This window comes from Camponotus vicinus, unplaced genomic scaffold (genome assembly GCF_025532165.1).
Source record: "Camponotus vicinus isolate PSW18456_S1 unplaced genomic scaffold, iyCamVici1.0 SCAF_5, whole genome shotgun sequence".
NCBI lineage: Eukaryota > Metazoa > Arthropoda > Insecta > Hymenoptera > Formicidae > Camponotus > Camponotus vicinus.
The window spans coordinates 20,191,813-20,215,337 of NW_028141977.1; the positions used below are offsets into that span (position 1 = coordinate 20,191,813).

At 32.4% G+C, this 23,525-nt stretch overlaps 1 protein-coding gene across 2 annotated transcripts in view; it reads right to left on the minus strand.

Annotated features, from left to right (window-relative positions):
* The window catches only part of LOC145971786 (uncharacterized), a 261,713-nt gene extending 240,193 nt beyond the window's left edge, over positions 1–21,520 (minus strand). The window contains exons 1-2 of one of the 2 annotated variants that reach the window (XM_083099837.1): positions 18,231–21,520; positions 6,710–6,760 (exon numbers count right to left, since the gene is read on the minus strand). In XM_083099837.1, the coding sequence (XP_082955963.1) occupies positions 6,710–6,760; positions 18,231–21,338 (3,159 nt within the window). In that variant the 5' untranslated portion in view covers positions 21,339–21,520. The remainder of the gene's footprint in view (positions 1–6,709; positions 6,761–18,230) is intronic. The other variant, XM_083099836.1, reaches the window with a different exon arrangement.
* Between the last annotated feature and the right edge of the window lie 2,005 nt (positions 21,521–23,525).

Sequence of the window (23,525 nt, forward strand, 5' to 3'; positions counted from 1 at the left end):
TGGACATACACACATACACTCAAGAACGAAATTCAATTGTACATTTATCCGAACAAGTTCCACAGCACGAGGATGTAGGACGCACATTGAGTGCAGAGCTATCGAGCTTCCAACCAAAGTGCTATTCGGTAATAACAAATGTATAGATTGTCTTGGAAATTTTCCATGTCTATATTTCTCGCGTGTGACATTTCTCGATTGCTGGAAAACAAACACAAAGAGCTACAAATGGAGATTGTTCACGGTTGATAGGTAATAAAGTTCACAATCTTTATTAATAGCAGTCTTGTCTCGTTTGTTTTAAAGTAGCGGAAAAAAAATTTTCTTAATTTTTGTAATCGAGAAAAGTACCTTTCCCCCAAACATAGGACCTCACTAGACTGGAACAAAGTTTTGGATAACATAACGTGTGTCTCCGAAGTTTTCTTTATATCGCAAAATTTTACGAAAGATAGGAGAAGTGTCATGCTGAAACTTGAACAATGTTCCGTAAATTTTGAAATGTGCGTTTTTGCATCCTTAATACTTGTAAAGGGAAACGGAGGTAGTGACGACGGCTTTCGTCGCTCTGGTGGTTTATTACAACGGTCTCCGCGGTTGCAGCTTGAGATTTATCGGTCTTTCCCTCGGCCAGCAGCTGCGGCTACTCCGCAAAATACAACGAAAGGAACGAGCATGTTACAAAATGAATGCGCCACGGAAGGAAGAAGAGATCGCACATTCGTTTCTTAAAGTTCTTGCCATCTAGAATAGAGGGAGAGAAATCAGACAAGTGGATGGAAAACGCGTTATGTTTTCCCAGGGCAAAATTTAAATGTAAATATAAAATGAAATAAAGCAATGAGAGCCATTGAAAAATTGGTAATTATTTTTAACAAATTATACATCAACAAGAAAGAAAAAGAAAGTCGCGTAATCTTTTATAAAAAATTTAATCTATCAAATTACAGTAAGCAATCAATTTTTTAAAATGATGGATAATAATAAAGAAATGGGAATAAAGAAAGTTTCTTTTTTAACGTTGAATAACAAGATCAACAGAAAAAGAAAAAAGAGAGAGAAAGAAAATTAATGTGTCGGCAAAATTATAACAGAGATTGTTGGAAGTGCAAACAAACTTACGAAGGCATATACTATAGAGAAGCTAATAACAGATAAACACAAATCTTGCTAAAAATGTATACCTTGTACACCTCTTCACTCGATCTAAAGAAAAAGTAAATCTATCGATAAGATAAAGCAAGAAGCTGAGCTTCTTGAATGTTTCATAGTTGCTTCAATTCGCTGAAAGAGGCAAAAATATAGCTCAATATTTGCTCGAGTATTTTCTACGGTGATATAAAGTGATATACATATCGAAAATTATAAAATTCACGACATATCTGATCATAAAAATATAATACCAAAATATTTAATGTATATGAAAAGCTAAATATTGAGCAGGTTAATTAACTAATATTATATAATTATACAATAAATATTATAAAATTGATTATAACATTAACTTATTTTTTAAATATTTATAATATTACTCAATTTTCGTAGCAAGTCTTTTTATTCTCTAGCGATACACATTCGCGAAGAACATCAATTTGAAAGGTCAGTAACAAAACTCGCTTGGCATTTCGTGAGACAAACACAGTTGTTGCCGTCGACAACTCTATCACGGAATACGGATGCAGAAATAACTCTGATTTGTGCATACACCCGTCAAGTTATGAACCGAATGCAAAGTGCAATCCGCGGTTTCTGTAACGTCGTATTCTTTATGGACATCTCGAGCTTCATGCCGAAAATACATGTGACTTGGCACGAAAAACATGTCATGAACAACGTAAACATTCAGGAAACGTTCGACTATCTCAATTCTGACGGTCGAAGGACGACAATCAGATTACATTCGCAAAGTTCCCTTTCAATCGCGAAGCTATCATTATAACCAGCTTCTCAAAACGTCAAGGAAACTGAACCAATTCTCACACTCCGTGAAATTCTGTGCACTTATTTGCATGTTATGAGATGATATGGTATATATATAGAGAAGGAGAGAGAGAGAGAGAGAAAGAGAGAGAGGTGCAAGAGTAAGGAAGGGTGAATCACCAGAAAAGCAAAACGCCGTTATAGCGACATTCGGCGAGGTTGGCGAGAAGGTCGCGTAGTACTATTTGTAATTGTAATTAGCAAGCTGGCTAATTCATTACGTCTCACCATGAAATATACAACGCGCGGTATACTACTTAATTACAAGAGACGCTAATAAGAGAGAAAACACATAGGTATTAATTATCGTAAGTACCGATGTATATACGACAAATTATTACATCTCGTTGAGATACGCAAAAAAGAGATCTAATAACAAGAAAAGACATGTAATAGCTGTGCGCGCGAAGAAGAAAAATACAGAGCAAGAAAAAGAGAAAATACAGGAAAATGCAAAACCCTGGTAACATTCTTTGTACAGAGAGAAATCTCAGATATATTTTTAAATTAAACACATATACACGGTGTTGTATGTTTTCTTTACCTTTTTCCATACATAGCCATTTAAAACAACAACAGTAGATTTTCCTTCTTAACATCTTTCTCTCTTCCTCTCCTCTCTCTTTCTCTCTCTCTCTTTATATTTTCTCTATAGATATTTCTATAGATATCTCCATATATTTTAGCCTTATATATATGTGTATAACAGATTTAATTCAGAAAAAGAAATTTGTATTTTTGATCTTAATATAACGCTGAATTATATCATATAAGTAAAAAATATTAGTTTCTTTTGATGTTTTTATTAAAAAAGAAAATTTGTTATTATTTTAGATGTCCATAGATGGAAAAAACATGTAGCACTGCATATATATATTTAATTTAAAAATATATACGAAATTTTTCTGTGTACGCAATTCTGTACACCTATATATTATATATATAAGAGTAATTTTATGTATAAATTATTTCAAAATTTATTTAAACTAAAGAAAAAGAAATATATAAGGAATTTAAAATATAGTATGATTTTATAAAAATAAATATATACGTATGTTATAAAAAATTTTAATTATATATAATAAATTAATATATAATTTCATAAAAAGAGATAATTTTAATTAATATACATATTGAATCTTTTATAACGAAACAAGATGACGATCCTAGATCAGAAAGTCTCAGAGACTAACGAGCTGAGTCGCTTTTGAAATTCAAACATAACGAGCTGAGTCGAGCGGCGAGCGAACATCAGGACATAGAACGAGATAAATTTGTGGAATCGTGTTGGACGGCTCGAGAATGTCACCGGTGTCATCTGGGAAAAAAATACTGCGACAGGCTGCGACGTGCGTCGTACGAAAAGTAGGAGAACATATTAACGAAACTAGTGTTAGAGAGTATGCGTTTAACTGCTAGCTGTTCTTAATTTTCATAATTTTTATCTCCTGGGTTAAGTTAGCCTTTATCTTGTATATTAAAAATATTTTATATACCTTTGAAATTATAAACACAAGAGTTTTGCACTCCATAACTTTTATCAAACTAGTCGATTGGAGCTGTTCAAAGAAATCCAATAAATAATAGCTTTCCTCATTTGTTATTATTTATATAAGTAAGTAAATTTTATATATATTATTCTTTTAATTACCAAAATTGTAATTTTAATTATTAAAAGTTTTTATTATATTGATTAATTATTATTGACGATCTACGATGAATGTAATGAATTAATGAAAGATTAAGAAATTTTTCAGGTGATAACATTTTTTGGTAATATTTTGGTAACATTTTTTAAAAATTTTGTTACGCTTGAAATGTTAATGATAAATTCTTACTAAAAAAAAACAATATTGTATCTCGCACATTTTTTACATATGTGAGATTTCGAAACCACAAGTGGAATTTATAATTGGCAACTTCCAACTCGTTAGAGTAAAAACAGAATAAAAGAGTACGGCATGATGTTGTAAATTATGTAAAAATAGAGTGCAATTACAAAACTGCATGTACCACAGTAATTTTTACTTTTATGTTTTTGAGAGGTTATTTTCTGCAACACGATATATATGAATTATAATCTTCAATTCGCACAAAATTTTCAATTTCTCGCTTTAATTTTTAAACACTCTTGGTTCTAATTTATCCTAAAATAACAAGATAATTCGCATGTGTATAATTGCATTTGTTTCAATAGTATAAATTTTGAATTTCTTGAGCAAACAAAGAGTATATTCTTTTTTAATTGCTTATAAAAGAAAATTAATTGAATTATTAATGATTCAATTATAGGAGGGTGGGTCTATAATTTTATCAATAAGTTCGATAAGTTTAATCTGAAAATATATTTAATAAATAAAAATTTTGATGTTTGTACTTATTTCACAATATATGTTCTATTTCGTATTTTTCCATCATTTATATTCTTGCAATTATAAATATAATTCATCATAAAAATTGTATTAAAATGACAAGAATTAGATTTAATTTTACCGTACTTTACTTACAAGATAAGTAAGAGCACAAGAACAAGGAGAAAGAAAGTAATTATATTTTATTATTATCGTTACAGAAAAGTTTGTACGACGGTTCTAGAAGTTGAGAAAATGCGCTGTAATTTTGATTACGTGTAATCTGTCATAGTCCTTTAAGCAAGAATGATCAAACGACATTCGTGTCTGATACAAAACATGCATAAAAATACACCATTAATAATGAAAAAAAAAACAAAATGATTGTTTTGGTTTTACTCATACATCTGTACACAAATCTTTGTTTATTTAATAAATCTAATAAAATTGCAAATTTTAATATTGGAATTTGTATGTAAATATAATATTTTTGTGTATATAAGGAAATTATACATATAAAATAAATAAAAATTTTAATTGAATAATTTTTTTTAATAATGTAGAAGATTCATCTGTAGTAATGTAATATAAAAATGCAATAATATATGTAATGGAAAAATATACTTATTATATATATAATAAAAATAATTATAGTAATTCTTAAGGAAAGCTTGCCATTTCAAAAATCTCCGATTTATAAAAATTATTAACTTTGAATAATTTGCTGAAAAAAATGTCTTTTATTCTTTCCAAATTAAGATGCAGGTGCGTAAATCCGTCGATGTATTATATTTTGCCATCCTTATATATCTTTACATATATATAAGTAAATATCTTACGTATGCCGATAGTGTACCCTCCAGGGCATAATCTTACCCTACCAACTAGTTAAATTAAACTACGAGGTCTACCCTTCAACCTAACCTAGGATAGCACCAATTGCAACGCGCATCGGTCTACATATATGTATATCGATGCCTATAAAGTGCAGCTGAGTTTATGATATATCGTAAAATGGAATTTAAAATGCTATTTTTAAAAATAGATATGTGAGAAAATAATATTGTCTTATTACCAAATAAAACAAATTATTGATTTTGTTGGTCAAAATAATAACATTATTGTAGCACAGTTAATATAATGTATTAAAGTTGAAAAATAGAGAAGATAATATAAACGTTATATGCACAATGTTTACAACTGACCTACCGCAGAATTCTACTATTAAGTATTTTCTTCCTGAACGAAACGTGCGCCACGAATCTTGCGAAGGAGGAAAAAAATGCGCGCATCCCTTACGTCCCTAAGAAGCTCTTTTCCACGAGGATAGTCCTCTCGGCGAGTTGCCTCGGCGAGCAATCTCGCGAAATTGCGCCGCGCGATTTCACGTCGTTCTGTCGACGTTACCGTTCACATTCCCAACGTTCTTTTTTTCCGGAAGTCTTTCGACTTTTATTTGACTGACAGAAGGGAATGAGATGGAAGGGTGAAAAAGTGGTGAACAAAAAATCTAGAGAAAGAGGGAAAAAGAGAGAGTAATGAAAATAAATTTTCTTATTTTGCACCGTTAATATATTTATCTATCAAGAATAATAACATTATCAAGAATAATATATTTTTAAAATTGTTTATTAATCATTGATAATAATTAATAACAATTAGCTAATTATATCAATTTATGGATATTAAAAATTCATTCACGCGATCTGCATTTTAATTTGCAAAGAATATGAAAATTTTCCCCAGGAAATCACCAAATTAAAATTTATAAATTACAAATTTTCAAAATGAGAAATTTTGTTTAATTCAAGAAATGTAAGTAACAGCTGTTATTTTAATTTTTTGGGAATGATAATTAGCGAAAACGCATATTATTGCAATATCCAAAATGCGTAATCATTAAGCGCACATTACTGTCAACGAAATATCTTCGAGCAGACAGATATAACACGCTCTCTCTTTTTTCTACTTTTATCTCGCGAATCAAACTTAAGCTTAAGCTTTCACGTAACGTATAGCGAACTACATCGCCAAGTATGTCATTTAGTAACTCATTTGTATGCATGTTCAGCTTACTTCAGTTGACCGTAACTCACATGTTTCGATTTTGTAGAAATTTGCTGTAGAAAGTTCTACACTCTATAATTAAAGCCAATTTCTAGTTTATGATCTTTTTCCCCAGACATATTTTTTGGGAAAATTTTTCATAGTAGCATAGAGTATCAATTATATTACACAGTGCGATAATAATAATGTAAATTTTAATTTAAACGCATTGCATTTAATTTGCAATTGTCAGCATCAAATGAAAAATTATTATATATAAAGAGAGAGAGAAAGAGAGAGAGATTATTATATGTAAAAATCATACTACTCACCCGTGCTTTCGGTGTCTGCTTTAATCCAATGGCTGGTTGGCTGCGATTACTCTGCAAAAAGAGACGAAAATCCTGGTTAACGGAATAATGATAAATTTATAATGATCGACGTTAAATGTATATTCGCTAAACCATATGCCTCGTTATATCGACAGGTACTTTTAGCCTGAAAAGTGAAGCGATATATCGAGATATCGTTGTCATAAAATGCGTCATCAAAATATTAAAAAAAAACTTGAAACTATATAATATCTATAATAAAGTAACCATATGCATCGTAATATGAGCATGCATTTATGACAGGCCATCGGATTTCGGCAGGATGATTGAAAACACACGGATGGATATTTAAATTCAAAATTGCACACATTTCCGTCCGATCTGTACGATTTCCATCGGAAAAATCTACCTTTATATAAAAAAAAAAACAAGTCACGAGTCGTCCTGAATCGTTTGCCTTCATTTATAGTGTTCGACGAGATATTTCCGGGTCGTAGATAGACCGGATACTTCGAAGCGGTTTTTTACGCGGTATCGCCACGATAAATTCACGGTGAAATATTGATCCGAATCGGTATCGTCGCGGATGCCCGTCATTGCTGGAGAGAAATACATAAATTTTAATTGGTATGCTGGGACACGAAGGAGGCAACCGCGTCGTGGACGATAACCGTGAACGTCCTGGAACGAATCGGACAAAATAACTCCACGTCGGGAACTTATTCCGGCAGATTGACGAAGCGACCGAAACGGAGTCACGTATCTCGCGGCAATTTAATTAAGCCGTCGCACTCGCGATATATTCCTGCGTTGATTAAGCTGTTTTTGGTGGACGTCGATACGCGTTTCTATCTGTACTGATTGTCGCTGCTGATTTGCAACGCGCTTCGTCTCTTTCACAGATGTTCACTAAAATGTCATAAAGTTTGTAGCGTCCTTTACGGTTTAGCTTTTTGTGCGCGATGTTTTTTTCATAGTGGAAAAAATTCGATCTTAATAAATTTTGAGAACAGAGCTTATTTTATAGATTTTTTAAAATTCTTATTTTATATTAATTTTATTATATTAATTTTATTTATATATTTATCTTATTTTATATTATATTTAATTTTTATTAATTATATTGCAATATTTAAATCTGCAATAAAGATTAAGTCAAAGAATAGATATATTTTGCTGAATATTAATATTCTAAATATTAATATTTTAATAATATTTTGCATCTAAGATTTAATCTATAAAATAATGTAAGAAAAACTGTAAATATTTTGACGTTGTTTTTGTCAATTTTATTGAAAGAAATTTACACAATAATAAACTTTTCCATATAATAAAATTTGTAACAATTACATATTTATTTACAAAAATTAATGACAGTAAACAATTTTGATTATTACACATATATCTTTTATTTAAAAGAGAATTCTATTAATAACGAGTCCAGTGATTAAAGAAAACGTTCTCTAATAAAAAGAAATGCATGAACTTTCAGACTCAGGATGTTTACGCGACCTAATATTTATTGAAATCGTTTTCATCCTACGAGAAATTCCGAGCATAATCTGCACTAGACACGTTGATTACATCGGATTTGCATTTAAATATCCTCGGATTGCAACTTCCTAGAAGCGGAAACGAGAACACAGCACGGGCCGTCAGTTTCGACGATTCGATGCCGCACCAATGATAATTAGCGCACATTTAGCGGCATTTCGCTTGTCCAAAATCGGCTAACAGATATACTGAGAAACAAACGAGCTTTGTACGAGACGTAATAATTAAGCGGTTTATCCGATTAATTCCGGATAATTACGCCTGGCAATTAGTTCAATTTCTGCGACTGTCCAACGCAGCATGAATGGTGAGGCCCCACCATTCGGTCCTACCCTACTATGCTCCGTGTGATTACAGTGAAACTATGTTTATGCCCTTACGGCTTCTACAGCTCACAGATTTTAGTCTAGTCATCTTGAATCTCGAAAATTGTCTCGTAAACCGAGAAATCGGACTTGAGCACTTTCCCGGTTACATTTCCACTGGAACATTCCCGTCACCCAATTTAAACCGTCTGGATTTTATCACGCAATAAGATGAACGAGCGCAAATTAAGCAGTCAAATGTTTCCTTGGCTTCGTCTTGTGCGAGGGAAATTTGACTTCCTGTTCAATGTTTACGGAACTATTTTATCATAAAGTTAGACGAATAATTAAGATTATTCATTTTAGATTCTTTGATAGTGTTTTGAATTTGAACGCAATTTAAAAAAAACAAGGTTTCCAAAATCTTTGAAAAAAGTCAAGCTTAGGCATCTTTCCAATCAACGAATTTTTACAATAATGTCAGATGCTATTATTGTATTTATAATTGTTTTTAGTTTTCCGCGCTTACTTTACCTTACGTCACGTACATAATGTTCTAAAATGACTCGACCTACTTGTAATAATTTCAACTTGCTTAACCTGTTCGTTTTGCCAACTTCCGTCCATTTTCTATTCTTCCTTTCTTCTATCCTTTCTTACTCTTTTTTTACCATTTTCCATCTACTTAATTGTCGAGATGCGGTTTGTGTTGAAAGTGTCACAAAGCTGAAGAAATAAAAAAGCCGAAGAAAACTGAAAAGAAAACGTACAAACAATAAGACAGGAACTTCGATGAAAAATCGCAGCTGCCTGGCGGAAACGCATCGATGCAGCCAAACACCATCTTGCATTACGAGCTCCGTCGATCCAACTTTTTTTCTCGCTTACAAATCTTCGCCTCGTGCGAGAAGTTTTGACGGGCGTTTACCGGCGAATTTATCGGTATCGCGGTCTATTAACTCGTAATGGCATTAAGTCGACCTGCCGATACCTGATATACCATAAAATTATTTTCTATTCGAGCGCAGTGCCCGGATTATGTGACAGCTTCACGTCAACCGCTTTTTTAACTGCATACTTAATGACAACGCATAATCCAAGTCACGCTTCGTAGAAAATGAATGCAGAGATTAGATTAATAAATTTACGCAAAGTTAAATGTAAATAAAAAATTGGGTGAAAAAGAATATATATATATATATATATATATATATATATATATATATATATATAATAAGAAATAAGAGTTAGACAAAAAATATTGATGAAAAATAAAAAAAACATACAAAATATAAATATATATTTCATTTCCGCCCACAAGTCCGTATTCTATTTTTTATTTTACTCTTAATCAATTGCATATATATATTTTGTATATAAATATTTTATTATTAATAACAAAAGTAATTAAAGTATTAGAAATACTTAATCATTTTAATTTAGAATGACTCAATAAATTCTCTTTTTTTATAAGAATAGATTTAAAAAGAAGCAATAAACAAAATATAAATAAGCAAGTCCTCCATTATTTTCTACATTTTTAAATCTTTATTGTTTTCCTTAAATCTTAATTCTTGATAGTTTGATGAGAAAATCATGACACATTTTGTATCTAAATTTGTACATTAAAATATATGAAACAATCATTATATCTTATATATTTTGGAAATGAAACACTTCTCCTAGTACTATATGTGAAAGCTGTTGTGTTAATTTAGTTCTCTTTTAACCGTGATTAAAATCTTTGTATTCATTTTATTATTAGCATTTTATAATTCATCTGATAAAATTCTCTTAATATAGTATATTTATTCGGCCCCAAGTAAAATCCTTTGCTGATTGGTTAACAGACAAAGATTGGTTAGTCTAAATTGCTACTACGATTAATTCAGCCTTGAGTCAGCGCCAGGAGCGTTCGAATTGAAAACAAATCAATCCGGTGGAATGAAACGTGGCACGAGAGCTCCGGGTATCAGAACGTTCAGGAAAATCCATTGGCGGGTCACGTACAAAGGAAACGGGAATTCCATTTCGCGGAGGAAGCCTCTGCCGTCTCCGATGTGCCATTCGGATAATTATTCAGTCATAGCGAGTGCTTTAGACGGCTGTGATCGCAGAAAGAGGATGATATTTGATTCCGAGGATGAGAAAGACGCGCACTCATATACTGTTTAATACTAATTCGTCCAGCGATTCGTTTCAACTATTCCACATCCTGTGCTCATTTCGCCTTCCCTTATTTTAATAAATTTGTAACTTTAATAACGTAGCTTTTTAATAACGTACTTTGATTCAGCGAGATTTTAATTTCCTATTTTATAGAGAATTATAAAATGACGCATAAAAAATCATAAAATTATGCACCAAAATAACAGGCCATTAATGGGCAATGTTGATCAATAATTTTCCAGTAATAAGTCTTTCATTAGAAACTTAAACAGAAATTTATATGATAATTGGAACCGACGAACACACATACTTATTACAGAATTAATGACAAAATTTAATTCTATCGCATTTATTCTACGATATATATTAAAACTATTTTATTCCTTTGTTCGTATCTTTTTGATTCATGCGATCATATCGTTCAGTGCGCTCGTATGTACGAGAATTGATACATCAGAATACGTTTGTGGTCATAGCGCCGTAAAAAATCGATGTTCATTTAACTGTTTTAGTACAATCCAATTTTTCTTCAGTCGCTACGGTATTGTCGATAAATTTTTAATTGCGTTTGGTTACGTGCATGGTTTAGTTAGTTTCGTATCAAACTTGCGGTAATCAAAGTAGATGAACTTTCGCTTGTAAATTTTAGCTTTGCGAGAAACATTAATAAAACAATTTTTATCCGTTCTTCGCATGTATACATGCGGAATAGAAATTTAAATATTCTATCTTTTGTGATATCTTGAATATTTTCGTATTGTATCTCCTGATATATGTATATTTTACTTTTCTTTCTCTCAAGTAAAATTATATTTAATATACATATGTGACTATAAATATATGTCTCATGTATAAGCTCTATTAAATTTTCTGAAAGCTTAGCAAATTTTTTTCTCATATATTTTATATTTTTAAATAAATATTGTAAATACTTATGTCCTCATGAAAGAAAAGTGTTATTATATACTTTGTTTTTATGTGTATGTTTCTCCTACTCAAATAAAATTAATGCTGAAACAATAAAATATGTTTTTAAGAGACAAAATAAAATTATTATAATTTTAATGTAATATGCATATTAATTACATATATGCATTTTTGTTTCCTAAAATTTTGATAGTTTTTTTTTACGTAAATTGTAATCAGCATTTTATAAATATCTGCGTTTAAAATATTCACAATTTACTTTTTCAAAATATATATTTTATATTTCCACACATATTTAAATCACAAACTTTGACAGCGATAGCAATATGAATCAGTTATAAAATAAAAATTTATAAAAATTGATTATCATTTGCATATTCTGAATCTCTTTCTAATAATTTTATATAGAATATAGTTGATATATACAGTATATATAGCTTCAATTTATTAAAATATAATAATTATTTTAAAAACCAAATTTGTTGTGAATTTTGGCATATCTGATTTCTTTTTGTAATAATCATAAATTACAATTAAAATTATAATATAAAAAATAAAAACAAATATAATTTGTATTTTTTATATACATTAGAATAAATAAGTTTACCCATGTAAAAAAAGTATATGTAAATTATAAATTTGCAAACGCCGGATATTTTGATTTTTATTTGTTTATATAAGCGACCGTATAATTTAATCTATATGTGTTCTACGTTCATTCAAAAATGAATTGTATGAACATTTGTTGATCAAAATGAAGGAGTTTTCACCAAATTTTACAGATTTGTTTCATCAATCGTGAATGTTGTCAAGAGAAAGATTTATCTCGAGATGTACATTGCACAAGAATAAATCAAATATCAGTTTGTCTCGATAGTAATAAAAAATCAAAAGAAATAAATGTTTAAGAAAGTCAATAATGGCAAAGATTTTTATCACACACGGAAGACAACGGACGCACGGTTAATTATCCGCGCGTGAATCGGCCCATGGGTTTGATCAAATTTTAATCCCGACTAATCCATTTCGTGCTCCAATGCTCGCGATTGCGCGTGCCAACCCGCTGTTTCGGACTGCGGTTCCGCAATTGTAATTAGCGTTTTCGTTACGCCACCCATTCCTGGCGATTTCCCACGAGCGTACGTAGAAAACAAATTAGCCGGTGATCACGAAAGATGGCGACCATTGCAGATTGTATAATTAATACATGACCGGCAAAAAACGTGATATTTTGTCGCGACGTGACCAACGTAAAATATTTGATATTCGTTGAATGTAATAATATACGTCAATCCGCACACGTATACAGTTATGTTCAAGATATGCGAATAAATTAACTTCGCGACCATGTATTTTGTTTCCTTTTTAACATGATAACCATAAATATTATGAGATCGTAATACTTAATTAATAATCATAATTTATAATAATAACAACGTTAAAAACAATCATAACATAAATAGTATTACATTACAGTATTATATTTTACGATTTTCCGATTAACAATGCAATTCTGAAATTTGTTATGGTTTGCTATTGTATAAATTTTCAATTTATAGTAATTAGATATTGCTTTGTAACTTTTATGTTGTTGCCTTATATTACATTGCATTTTATCAGCTGTTATAATATTGATACATGCGAAAATCAACGTTCTCTTTCATATTGCATATTTCCGAATAGTGACATTATTCAGTTTTCGTTGCACGGAAATATGCAATTTCGCCGCAATTATCTTGATTTGTTACGAAACATTGCAGATGTTTTTTTTAGAATACACGTTCAAGTTGAATTTATTTGTTACACATCGAGAAAAATCTAAAGAAAAACTGTGGCAAATAGATCGCTGAATAAATGAAGAGAAATGCCAAAAAATTTCAAACGCGATATTTCAATATTATGCTAATCACGCGCGATTAAAGACGTTTAGAAATATATTTTATATTAACTAGAACGCGTCATTTATAATCTATTCATTATTTATTTTTAATATTTATTATTTATATATTAATTTTCATTTTCATTTCCTGTTTATTTTAGCTGAAAAAATAAATTATAATTTTATGACTATAAAAAAATTTTAATTAGTAAAATTCAAAGAATGTGTGAAAATTTTTTGAATTTAAACGAGTTTTGGATTTTATTTGTACATTGCAATATTATCAAGTAATTGATCAAATAAAAATTTTCTCATTCTTGAATATTATATATTTTATGTCCTTGTACCTTTTTATCACTTGAAAAAAATGAGTTGATCCTCTATTTATATTCCTACATATATATTATATTATATTATGAATTTATTTAACTTTTCCTCTATAAATTCCTACATATAATATAATATATTATATTATGAATTTATTTAACTTAATTATGTTATTTGTTTTGCCTAACAAGCATGTAGATATTAACATAGATTTGCATTTTCTGGCTTAAATACTACAAAACTGAAAATCAAAACAATCAAAATTACCATTGCTAATATTTATTATATATCTGCTAGTTAAAATTCTACTAGATATCTCGTGGATACAAAAATAATTTTTCAAAAAAGTATTATAATTGTGTTACTACGAAAGAATAAGATTCTCAGCATAACAGCCACGAAAGATTTCCTCGTGAATAACCACCGGCTATGGGTTTTTATAAAACATACATATTGAAATAAAATTACCATTGGCAACGAGAAAGTAATAGTCGAGAAATAAAAGCGCACTTATCGATCGCGCATCAATTACAACGAAAGCTCGAATTATTCGCGTGGTCATCTGTGAAATTGCGCGGAGAAGAAACCCGAACAGCTAATCCGAGCATACGGGAATGTTCGATTTTGTAATCGGATGCTGGAACAAAATCAATGGCTGGTTTATACCACCATGGGTGTATGGATTAAAAACATACGCAACTACCAGCATGCTTGTCGCGATGGCGACCATCGTAAATACTTGGCATAAACCGAAGAACAATTAGTCTCAATTTGCAACTATGTGTTAAGTGGCGATGGGAAAAGTTATATCTGAAATTTCGCAAAAACCTCCGCTAGTGGATAACTGCGGAGATTTATAAAAGCCCATGCAATCGATTACTATAGCGATCACGTGCGAAACGCCTTCAGCGAAATAAAAGCACGGCAAAACCGATTCGCGCAAGAGGATCGACATTGTTTCGGACGCTGGAGTTTTATAAAAAGGATTGCTACATGCATACTAGCGAGAAGAAGCGTTTCTAAAACGCCAATAAAAATGCGTATTTACTGAAACAGGAAGACAGGGTTTGATTCTTGTCTAAATTTCTGTCCGTTTCAAACAAAATGCGTCAATTCATGGTGTCAGAAAGCTTTGTAGTAGAACGCGTTGCACAAGAATAGATTCCGATTGGGTGGCCGTTACCTGGAGATTTTCACGGAAATTCCAGCAATCTATGCGTTGATCCCATTTGATACCGCGCAACACTCTTTCGTTTATCAACATTGTCTGTTCAGAAAATAGCATTTTCACAGAATAAAGTCACAGGACAGTAAACGTTATACATACGTGCCTGACACACTTTGAAGGCACGTTAAATGTAATTTAACAATCCGTTGCACTTGGCTCTCGATTTTTTTAATCACAGGTCGAGAAACACAGAGAATATATGCTAGCAAGTTTGCTCGTGCAAAGTGCCGAATAATTCTAGCGTAAAGGGAGATATAACGACATTGTAAGAAGAATATCGTTCCCATTTCTACGTACAAAGGAAGAAAAGTTAGAAGGTTTATTGTCCGCCCTTGGCTGATTTCTCATCCTTTTATCTCTTCTGCACCCTAACTTTTTTTATCCTCGCAACGTCGTTTCGCCAATGTACACGACACGCAAGACTATTGCTCATATTTAATTCATGATGGGTCGTTATTCATAACATTTCTCGACTTAATTCGTTCCCTTAGTCGAAAAGTACAAGTTTAGGGCGTGGCGGGACGATTTCGACCCTTTCCAACTTTGGTTAAAATCTATTAAATCATCGCATTTCTTGACTCTTCTATCATCAATTGTATTTCTTGTATCGCCAAATAATTTTTATCCAACTTCGGTTTGATATTTATTTTATTTTGAGAAAAAATATTTTATTATTGAGAAAAATATAATTTTTCTTTCTTTTTTTCTTTTTAAAAATAATTCTTTTAGTATGCTTTGAAAACAGTGCGTTGTTTTAATGTGTGAAGAATAAGTGAATATGAGTGTGTCTTCGTAGTATTCCGATAACTCAATGTTTCAATATAAATTTATATATTTATATTTTGTAAAGACGCGTTGAGATATAAATATATAAGCAAGTGTTATTCAGTGAATAGTGAAATCAGATTTATATGTCAGCGAATGAAACAAGTCTCTGTAAATAAATTCTTGGAAGAAAAGATTTTTCAAAAGCTCACCTCTCAACAACGATGCTTTCGCGGAATTGAGCTTGGTCGGAGAGATGAATGTATCAAACTATATAGAATTTCTATACGTTGGCCGAAAAGAGAGAGCTCTGACATTTTACACGAAGAATGCGCTGACGGCAGAGTAGAATATTATATAAAAATGAATGTATTTTCTATGAAGAAATTCGATAAAGAAAGAAAGAATACCTCGATACATTTTCGATACAATGTGAGAAAAATAAGTGTACATTTATGTAGAAATCATAATAATAATATTATACAATTTGTACGCATTGTAAAAACGATTGGATAATAGAAATCAAATAAAATTTATCATTATTGATATATAATAAATTAATCCAATAATAAATTTATTACACATTACTTGATCGGAAAGGAAAGAGAGAGAGAAAGAGAGAAATATGAAGGAAAGATATGTGTCAAAAGCAGAATAATATGTAAAAATTCTTATTCTTACATATTATTTTGCACTGAGAAATGTGAATTTTTTTTACTTTTTCATTATCCAGCGAGTTTATAGTTGGAAACGAGAGATGTTTGCTTTTTCAAGAAGGCAAACCTCGAAACTTTTCATACATTGTCGATCGTTCGCAACCCAATTTTGTTAATACGATGTCAGCATCGATACAATCGCAATAGCAAATATTTGCCATCTCATCATAAGTCATCCACAAATAGAGAAATATTTTATAAATAAGAGAATAAAGAGAGAAAGAGAGAGAGATATCTATTTAAGGAAATTTCTACTTTTATTTCAAATAATATCAGTTAATGAAAATGTCAGCTGTTTCTCAAAATCTTTCATCATATTATTTTTTTGATGCGCAATTTTGTAAACGACTATTATTAAAAGAAAATACACAAATCATATCTTGACAGAAGAAGACATATTTATATTTAGATATATTATATCATATTATATGTGTACCTGTATGTATTATACATGTGGGCTATTATCAAAATTATCTAATTGTCTTGTAGTTAAACGAAGAGATAAACAAATTATAATCAAAAGATACATTGATGTAATAATTTATATAACTGCTGTTTTTAGTATTAGTCTAACAAACCATTTGTTTACTTATTTGTGAAATTAAGATTATTGTGTGAGCGCCCTAATTACATAAAAAAATCAATTTGCTCTAGATGTAATTCTTTCTAATTCATCATTCAAAATGTATCACCCTATAGTGACGATCGATAAAAGTCTCGATGATATGAATACTCAACATCGCGAGTAATATTTTTATATTATAAATTTTTATATTATAAATATTATAATACATCGATTATATCAATCAAAATGGCTCGATACATTGTATGATACATATATGTTTGAATTGCATCATATCGCTATTTCCATGAATTTGTTTGATTCTTTTATGACCTCATCTTTTTTTATTGACAAGCGGTAGCATGGAAGACTTATAAAAAAGATACGTGTGTATGTTGAGAACAAAATGCAGTCGTATGGCATGAAAAAATCTGGCATTCATTATTCGAAACACGTTCGCGACCGAGCGAATAACGTCACCGTCAGACGATGCTGGTGCATCGCATTTTATGGTCGCGACAAGAACGTTGAAACTGCAAGCGCTCGGAAGTGGAGCCAAAGGTACACAGGGCCCGTAACAAAGTTTTCAAAGACAACATCAGGTCTGATATTTAACGAGTTCATTCCACTCGGCTGCCGCGACAAAAACTGCAAACGGAGATCTCTATCTGCCTGCATCGTCCGGATCTTGCTCGCCATTCATTGCCGCCGCAATCTCTTCGGCCACGAGCACGCGTGCTCTCTAACATTCTGGATAACATAAAGGGAGGTTTCGCCGCGTATTACTCCAAAAATCATTGATTCTAACTAATGCAAAACAGAATGTTGAACTGCTATTTATAGGAGATACTCGGAAGTTTCAATTCCAATTGATTCAGAGTTTCGATCATGAATATATTTGACGTATTGAGCCATTGATTAAAATAATAATATAATTACTAGTAATAGATTTACAATTATATTCTTATTTATGGGAAATTATATTTGTATGTTTCTGTATAAAATCTGTTTAAAATAAAATAGAAACTGCGTATAATCAAAATGATAAAAGTAATTAATAAATACAAGTATTTTTTTTCTAGATGTTACCTCAGCTTCCGGCGACTGCACTATCAAGGACGTCCGTGGCGGTTTTTCTGGCGGTATTTTCTTCAGCGTACCGGTGAAAGAGCTGGTAGGTACACCAGCACTCGTCGCTAAAGCACCCTCATGATTCTCGATCTGGCATTGAAGTCGATGAAACTGAGAGAACGAAGTACGCGACGCGTCGGCGCGATCGAATTGCGGGAGGCACGGTAATGGCATTTGCGACATGTTCGGTATCTGAATGGAATTCGGATCGGAAACGTCGTGTTGTACGCGAGACGTCAGTTTCTCACACACGGACGACTGGCAGGCTTGAAGGGTGGCGTTTTGCGGATACGCAGTAGTTAGAAGTGTCTGATGAAGGCCGTGTGCCGGTTGATGAGTCGAGCAAGATTTATCCGATGATTGTTCCTGATGATTCGGAAGAGGACTCGCTTGAACCTGATGTGTATCGCTTGTCATCGGAAGCTGCGCAAAGTCGCCAGATATCTTGTGAGATTTATCATTCAATTGACCTTGATTTTGCAAACTTTGTAACCGAGCTTGGAAATCGCTCTGTTGATGCTGAAACTGCGCAACTTTATCCAAAATTTGATTCTGATTTTGAAGACATTGTAGCTTGGCTTGGAGATCGCTCTGTTGACGTTCGAATTGGCTTAATTTCTCAGAAATTAAATCGAGACTCTGTTGATTTTGCATTTGTTGTTGCTGAACCTGAAGAGAATCTGTTTTCTCGCTTTGATTCTCTAGCGTATTCTGCAAGTTCTCCATCTGGCTTTTACTATGAGTGAGCAAATTGGAGGTAGTATTATGACTTTTACGGTGACTGTGAATTATGTGATCAACTTGATCAATCGGTTTGCTGGCAATCGATTCGCCAAAATCTGTCACCACAGTCAACACAGTTTTTGTATCTATTTTTGCTTCGCTGAGAGCTGGATATTGATGACAAAGATTCGGACTGGCTCTTTGCGATGAAGCAGTACTAGTTACTGATCCCAGATTCACTACAGATCCTGTGATGGGTTGCTCATCGAAATCCTTCCTCGAGAGTTCCATATGTTTTGTCAGATCAGCGCTGACGTGTCTCAGATGTCGACGTTGCTCCATTATAGTACTCTGACTAATATTAGGAATGGGTTGAAAGGCTGATTGAGACATTCTTGAGTCTTTTCGATCATCCAGTGGATGAATCGATCTGATATCTCTTCTTTCCTCCGAAGGATTACGAGAACGAGGACTTGTTGTAAATATCGGTCCTTGAATTATACTCCTTTCGTGCTCTTGTCGCTGGCGTTGCTCCGCCCAGATCGCTAACTCCTGTCTAGTCTTCTCGAAGTTTTGGCTGACAAAGGAAGGACTTTTCTGTCCGGCGCGATCAACAGACGTTTCACGAATCGGCACAAACGGCATAGGCGATCTTCTTACATCTTCTACTCTTTTACTTTCTAGATTCATAGGTGATCTTCGATGTTCCTCGAAATAATCCGATCGTCTATTTTCTGAAGGAATGGCGTTTCTTTGATTCGGACTCACATTACCCCACTCAGGCTTCCTATCGGTTCCTATACTCTTTCTATTTTCTTGTCTCGTATCAAACGCCATTGGTGATACACGCAGACCCGCATCCAATCTTCTTTGCTCAGTGGAAAACATTTGATTGGTCTCGACTCTTTTTGCGTCTGTTGCAGTTGTAGCTTTTCTTCCCGATATAATCTCTTGATTACCATCGCCAGGAAACGTAAAGGTTATTGTATCATTGCGTCTTTGGAAGCTGGTAGTTACATCGACCGATATAGACTTTCTGTGTTCTGATCGGGACACGTATAAGCCGCATTCTGTAGCAATTGTATCAACCAGTTTCTCTCTGCCCGATTGATCGCCATTTGTATCTACATACAGACCATCTTGTCTTGTTCTGGGATTTTGATTAATTGTAGTTAGATATCTTCTGTCCGACCCATCCGAACCAATCGACGCGCCAGTAATTACAGCGCCGTCATTACGATGAACTGAATCTTGTTGAGCAGTCGGCGTCGACTCATACTTCGCTTTTTGCAATGCTGGCACATCGACACTCGCGGACTTTCTATGTCCAGGATCATGGGTGGTAATCTTGGAATTGCCACGAGGTGGCACCATTGGTTTCGGTCCTCGACAAGGTCGCTCTGTCGTCTGGATAGCGATCCCATGCGTTACATTCTGAGCAATCGGTTGAATAATCGGTTGTGTCTGATATTGACCAATTTCTTGCGAAAATCTCTGCGGATTCGGCGACTGTTGGCTAGGGTATTGTTGAGTAGGATAAATAGAACCGGTGTGTGGATTGTATGGCAAGGCGTTCATGACTGTCTGCGGATATTGACTATAAGAATATTGCGGCTGTGTGCCAAATTGAGTATAACTCGGTGGTTGTGGTACGATTACACCCGAGTAATACGGTGGCTGCGGACTGGCGGACTGCGAAGGTATCTGTGAACCATGTTGAACCGTTACGTATTGACCCTGCCCAGCAAACATGGGATTAGTCGCACCGCTTTGACTGTAAAGAGTCGGATCACGATAAGTAACATCTCTTGTTACATAACCAGCTCTATCGGAATATTGCGTTTGAGGATAGATTTGCGACCTCACCTCAAATTGTCCCCGTATCTGCGGATATTGACTTTGATCGTAATCAGAAGCAAATTGTGGATATGCTTGCACCGGTACTGTTTGAGTGCTAGTTTGAGACACGTGTTGAGTTCTATCCGCATTACTTTTCTCTTGGCTGTATTGCGGTGGTAATTGACCGGTTGAAGGGTGTTTATCCTCTGGTAATCCTACGGATTGCCTTCTTCCCGACGGATATTGTGCTACTGGATGAGCAAGTTGTTGCTGCTGCTGATCCTGAACTTCTCCTGTAATTAAGGTATTCTGTGTTTTTTCTTGAGTAAATTTCTCATAATCCATAGTTCGATTTTCGAAACCGTTAGAAAGATCTTGTTTTGTGATGTCGGCAAGCGGTTCAGCACGACCGTTCTGGCACGTTGTCTGTTGATTGTCGGTCGTTTGTCCAGCTTGATTTTGTCCTTGAGCGTCATTCAATCCACCCGACCCGGACTGCGACATATTGGTGGCCCCCACCGACGGTCGTCCGCCGATGTAGCCAAGGATTCGCCCCAATCCGCACACTGTGACGATTTAGTGAGCAACACTGCCAAAAAGATTTAAGCTACCCTGAATGTTGCCGCTACAAATTGTGTTTCTTCTTATTCGTGTCAGATCCACATGAATTATGTAAAGATTAATCTTGTGGTCAGTGTTTTCGATGTCTCTAAAAATTTTTTCAGACAATTTTTTACTCTCTTTTTTCTTTTGTTGAATTATTAATTAAATAATTATTTAATTGCTCATTATTTGGCTCAGAAAATTACTGTTGAGTGATTCTTTAAGAATTATATTTTTCTTTATTTTGTTTTGTGGAATGATAATTATTGACTGTGTCATAACCAACAATATTCGTTCCGTACATTACTTGTGATAAATAGGATAATAGAAAATGATCGATAAGATTCGCCAAAGAAATTCCAACGTAATGTTTCTTGCAGTTATCGATTTGCTCGCTGATGGTTCTCACGAAACGTGATTACAGCGATGAAGTGTTTCTTTTACTTATTTTTCCACGCTCTTCTGTAAACACTTGGTGCTTTGAGCAATGTCGTTACATACGAGAGTTATCCTCTTTTCTTCAATCACTTTGTCCGTTATAAAAGTACTTTTTAGAATGACAGTCCCAAAAAACTCATTCTTTCAATAGCGACATTCTTTGCTTTTTCCCAGTTTAGGACATCGTATATCTATGTTTTTGTCTATAGATTTGTGCGAGATATATATATATATTTAATATTATTATAAACGTAGACTTTTGATTATCTCGACATTGATTGAAAACATTGTAGCTACATATAAATTTTTCCAAACATTATATTTGACGATTTTAATTTTACTTTGATTTTTTATCCATATTCTCTGTACATCTTTTGATTAAGTTGTCTCTTGAACTTTATAGAAACAAACTTTTGTTTTCTGATGATAGCGACTTCGATCACAGTTAGTCGTTAACTTTTGAGAAGGAAAATAGCTCGATCCTATCAACTTTACGAGAACATCGTTTCGTTAATGTGTCCATTGCCTCTGATAATAAACTTTGCATGTCTTTCCATTTTCTATATATTTTTGCTCGAACTTTGCATCCAATTCAACTTATCTGAAAAAACACAATTTTAAAAATACACCGAACATCTTTCGATGCATCTGCATCGTGGATTTTTGCCCTCAATAATCAAAATAGAGTAGCTTGCTTGTTTGAAAATATATTTTGTTCAATATTTTCACGTAAAAAGGAGAGTAATCCTTTTCCATATTTCAATAACATTAAGAGATAAAAGATTTTTTATTAATAATTAATGTTCTTTATTATATAAAAGTTAATAAATTATTATAATGAATTATTATAATAATAAATTTATTAATAATAATTTGTGAATAAAATATAATATTATTTAATTATTTGATAAAATACATTAACTTATTGATTTATGTAAGTTTTTTATATATTTATAAGAGAGAAAAAGATAATTTTATTTAAATTTTAATTTATAAAAATTTCATTATCGTTGTTATGGAAGATTTTAAAATTTAAACTTAAATATTTAACGATAATACGAAAAAAAAAATAATTGTGCGTTAGGAAAGAAAGACGTTTTATAATGTATTTTATTGTCGAAAAAAAGATAAAAATTATTTTCTCGATTTCCCAAGTGTCTCATGATTATAGTATTTTCTACGAACAGAGCCACCCATCTTTCACTGCCAGAAAGTTAATTTTCAGGAAATAGCGACGATGAAAAGTTCTCATCAGTTTGCACGCACAGCTAACCGATGAAATATTAGTAACAGTAAAGTACTGAAAATTCTCCTCCCACTCTCATCAGTTTATGTAGAATAATCAAGTACATTGTAAAACTTGTGTTTTACATTTAACTCCAGGATTGCTTTCTAAAAGTGAAATAAATGATGAAATAACTCTTTCATTTATATTTTCTATTTCTGTACTTTGAGATATTTAATTTGAATATCAAAGAGAAATTTCAACAACGTAACGCTTATAACTCTGCTTTTACTTCAAAACTATATATACAAAATATACTAATATATATATTAATTTTTCATTTATTTATATAAGTTTTATCAATTAAGTATATATTTTCTATTAATATTCAAAATTATATATTTATTTTCAATTATATATATTAT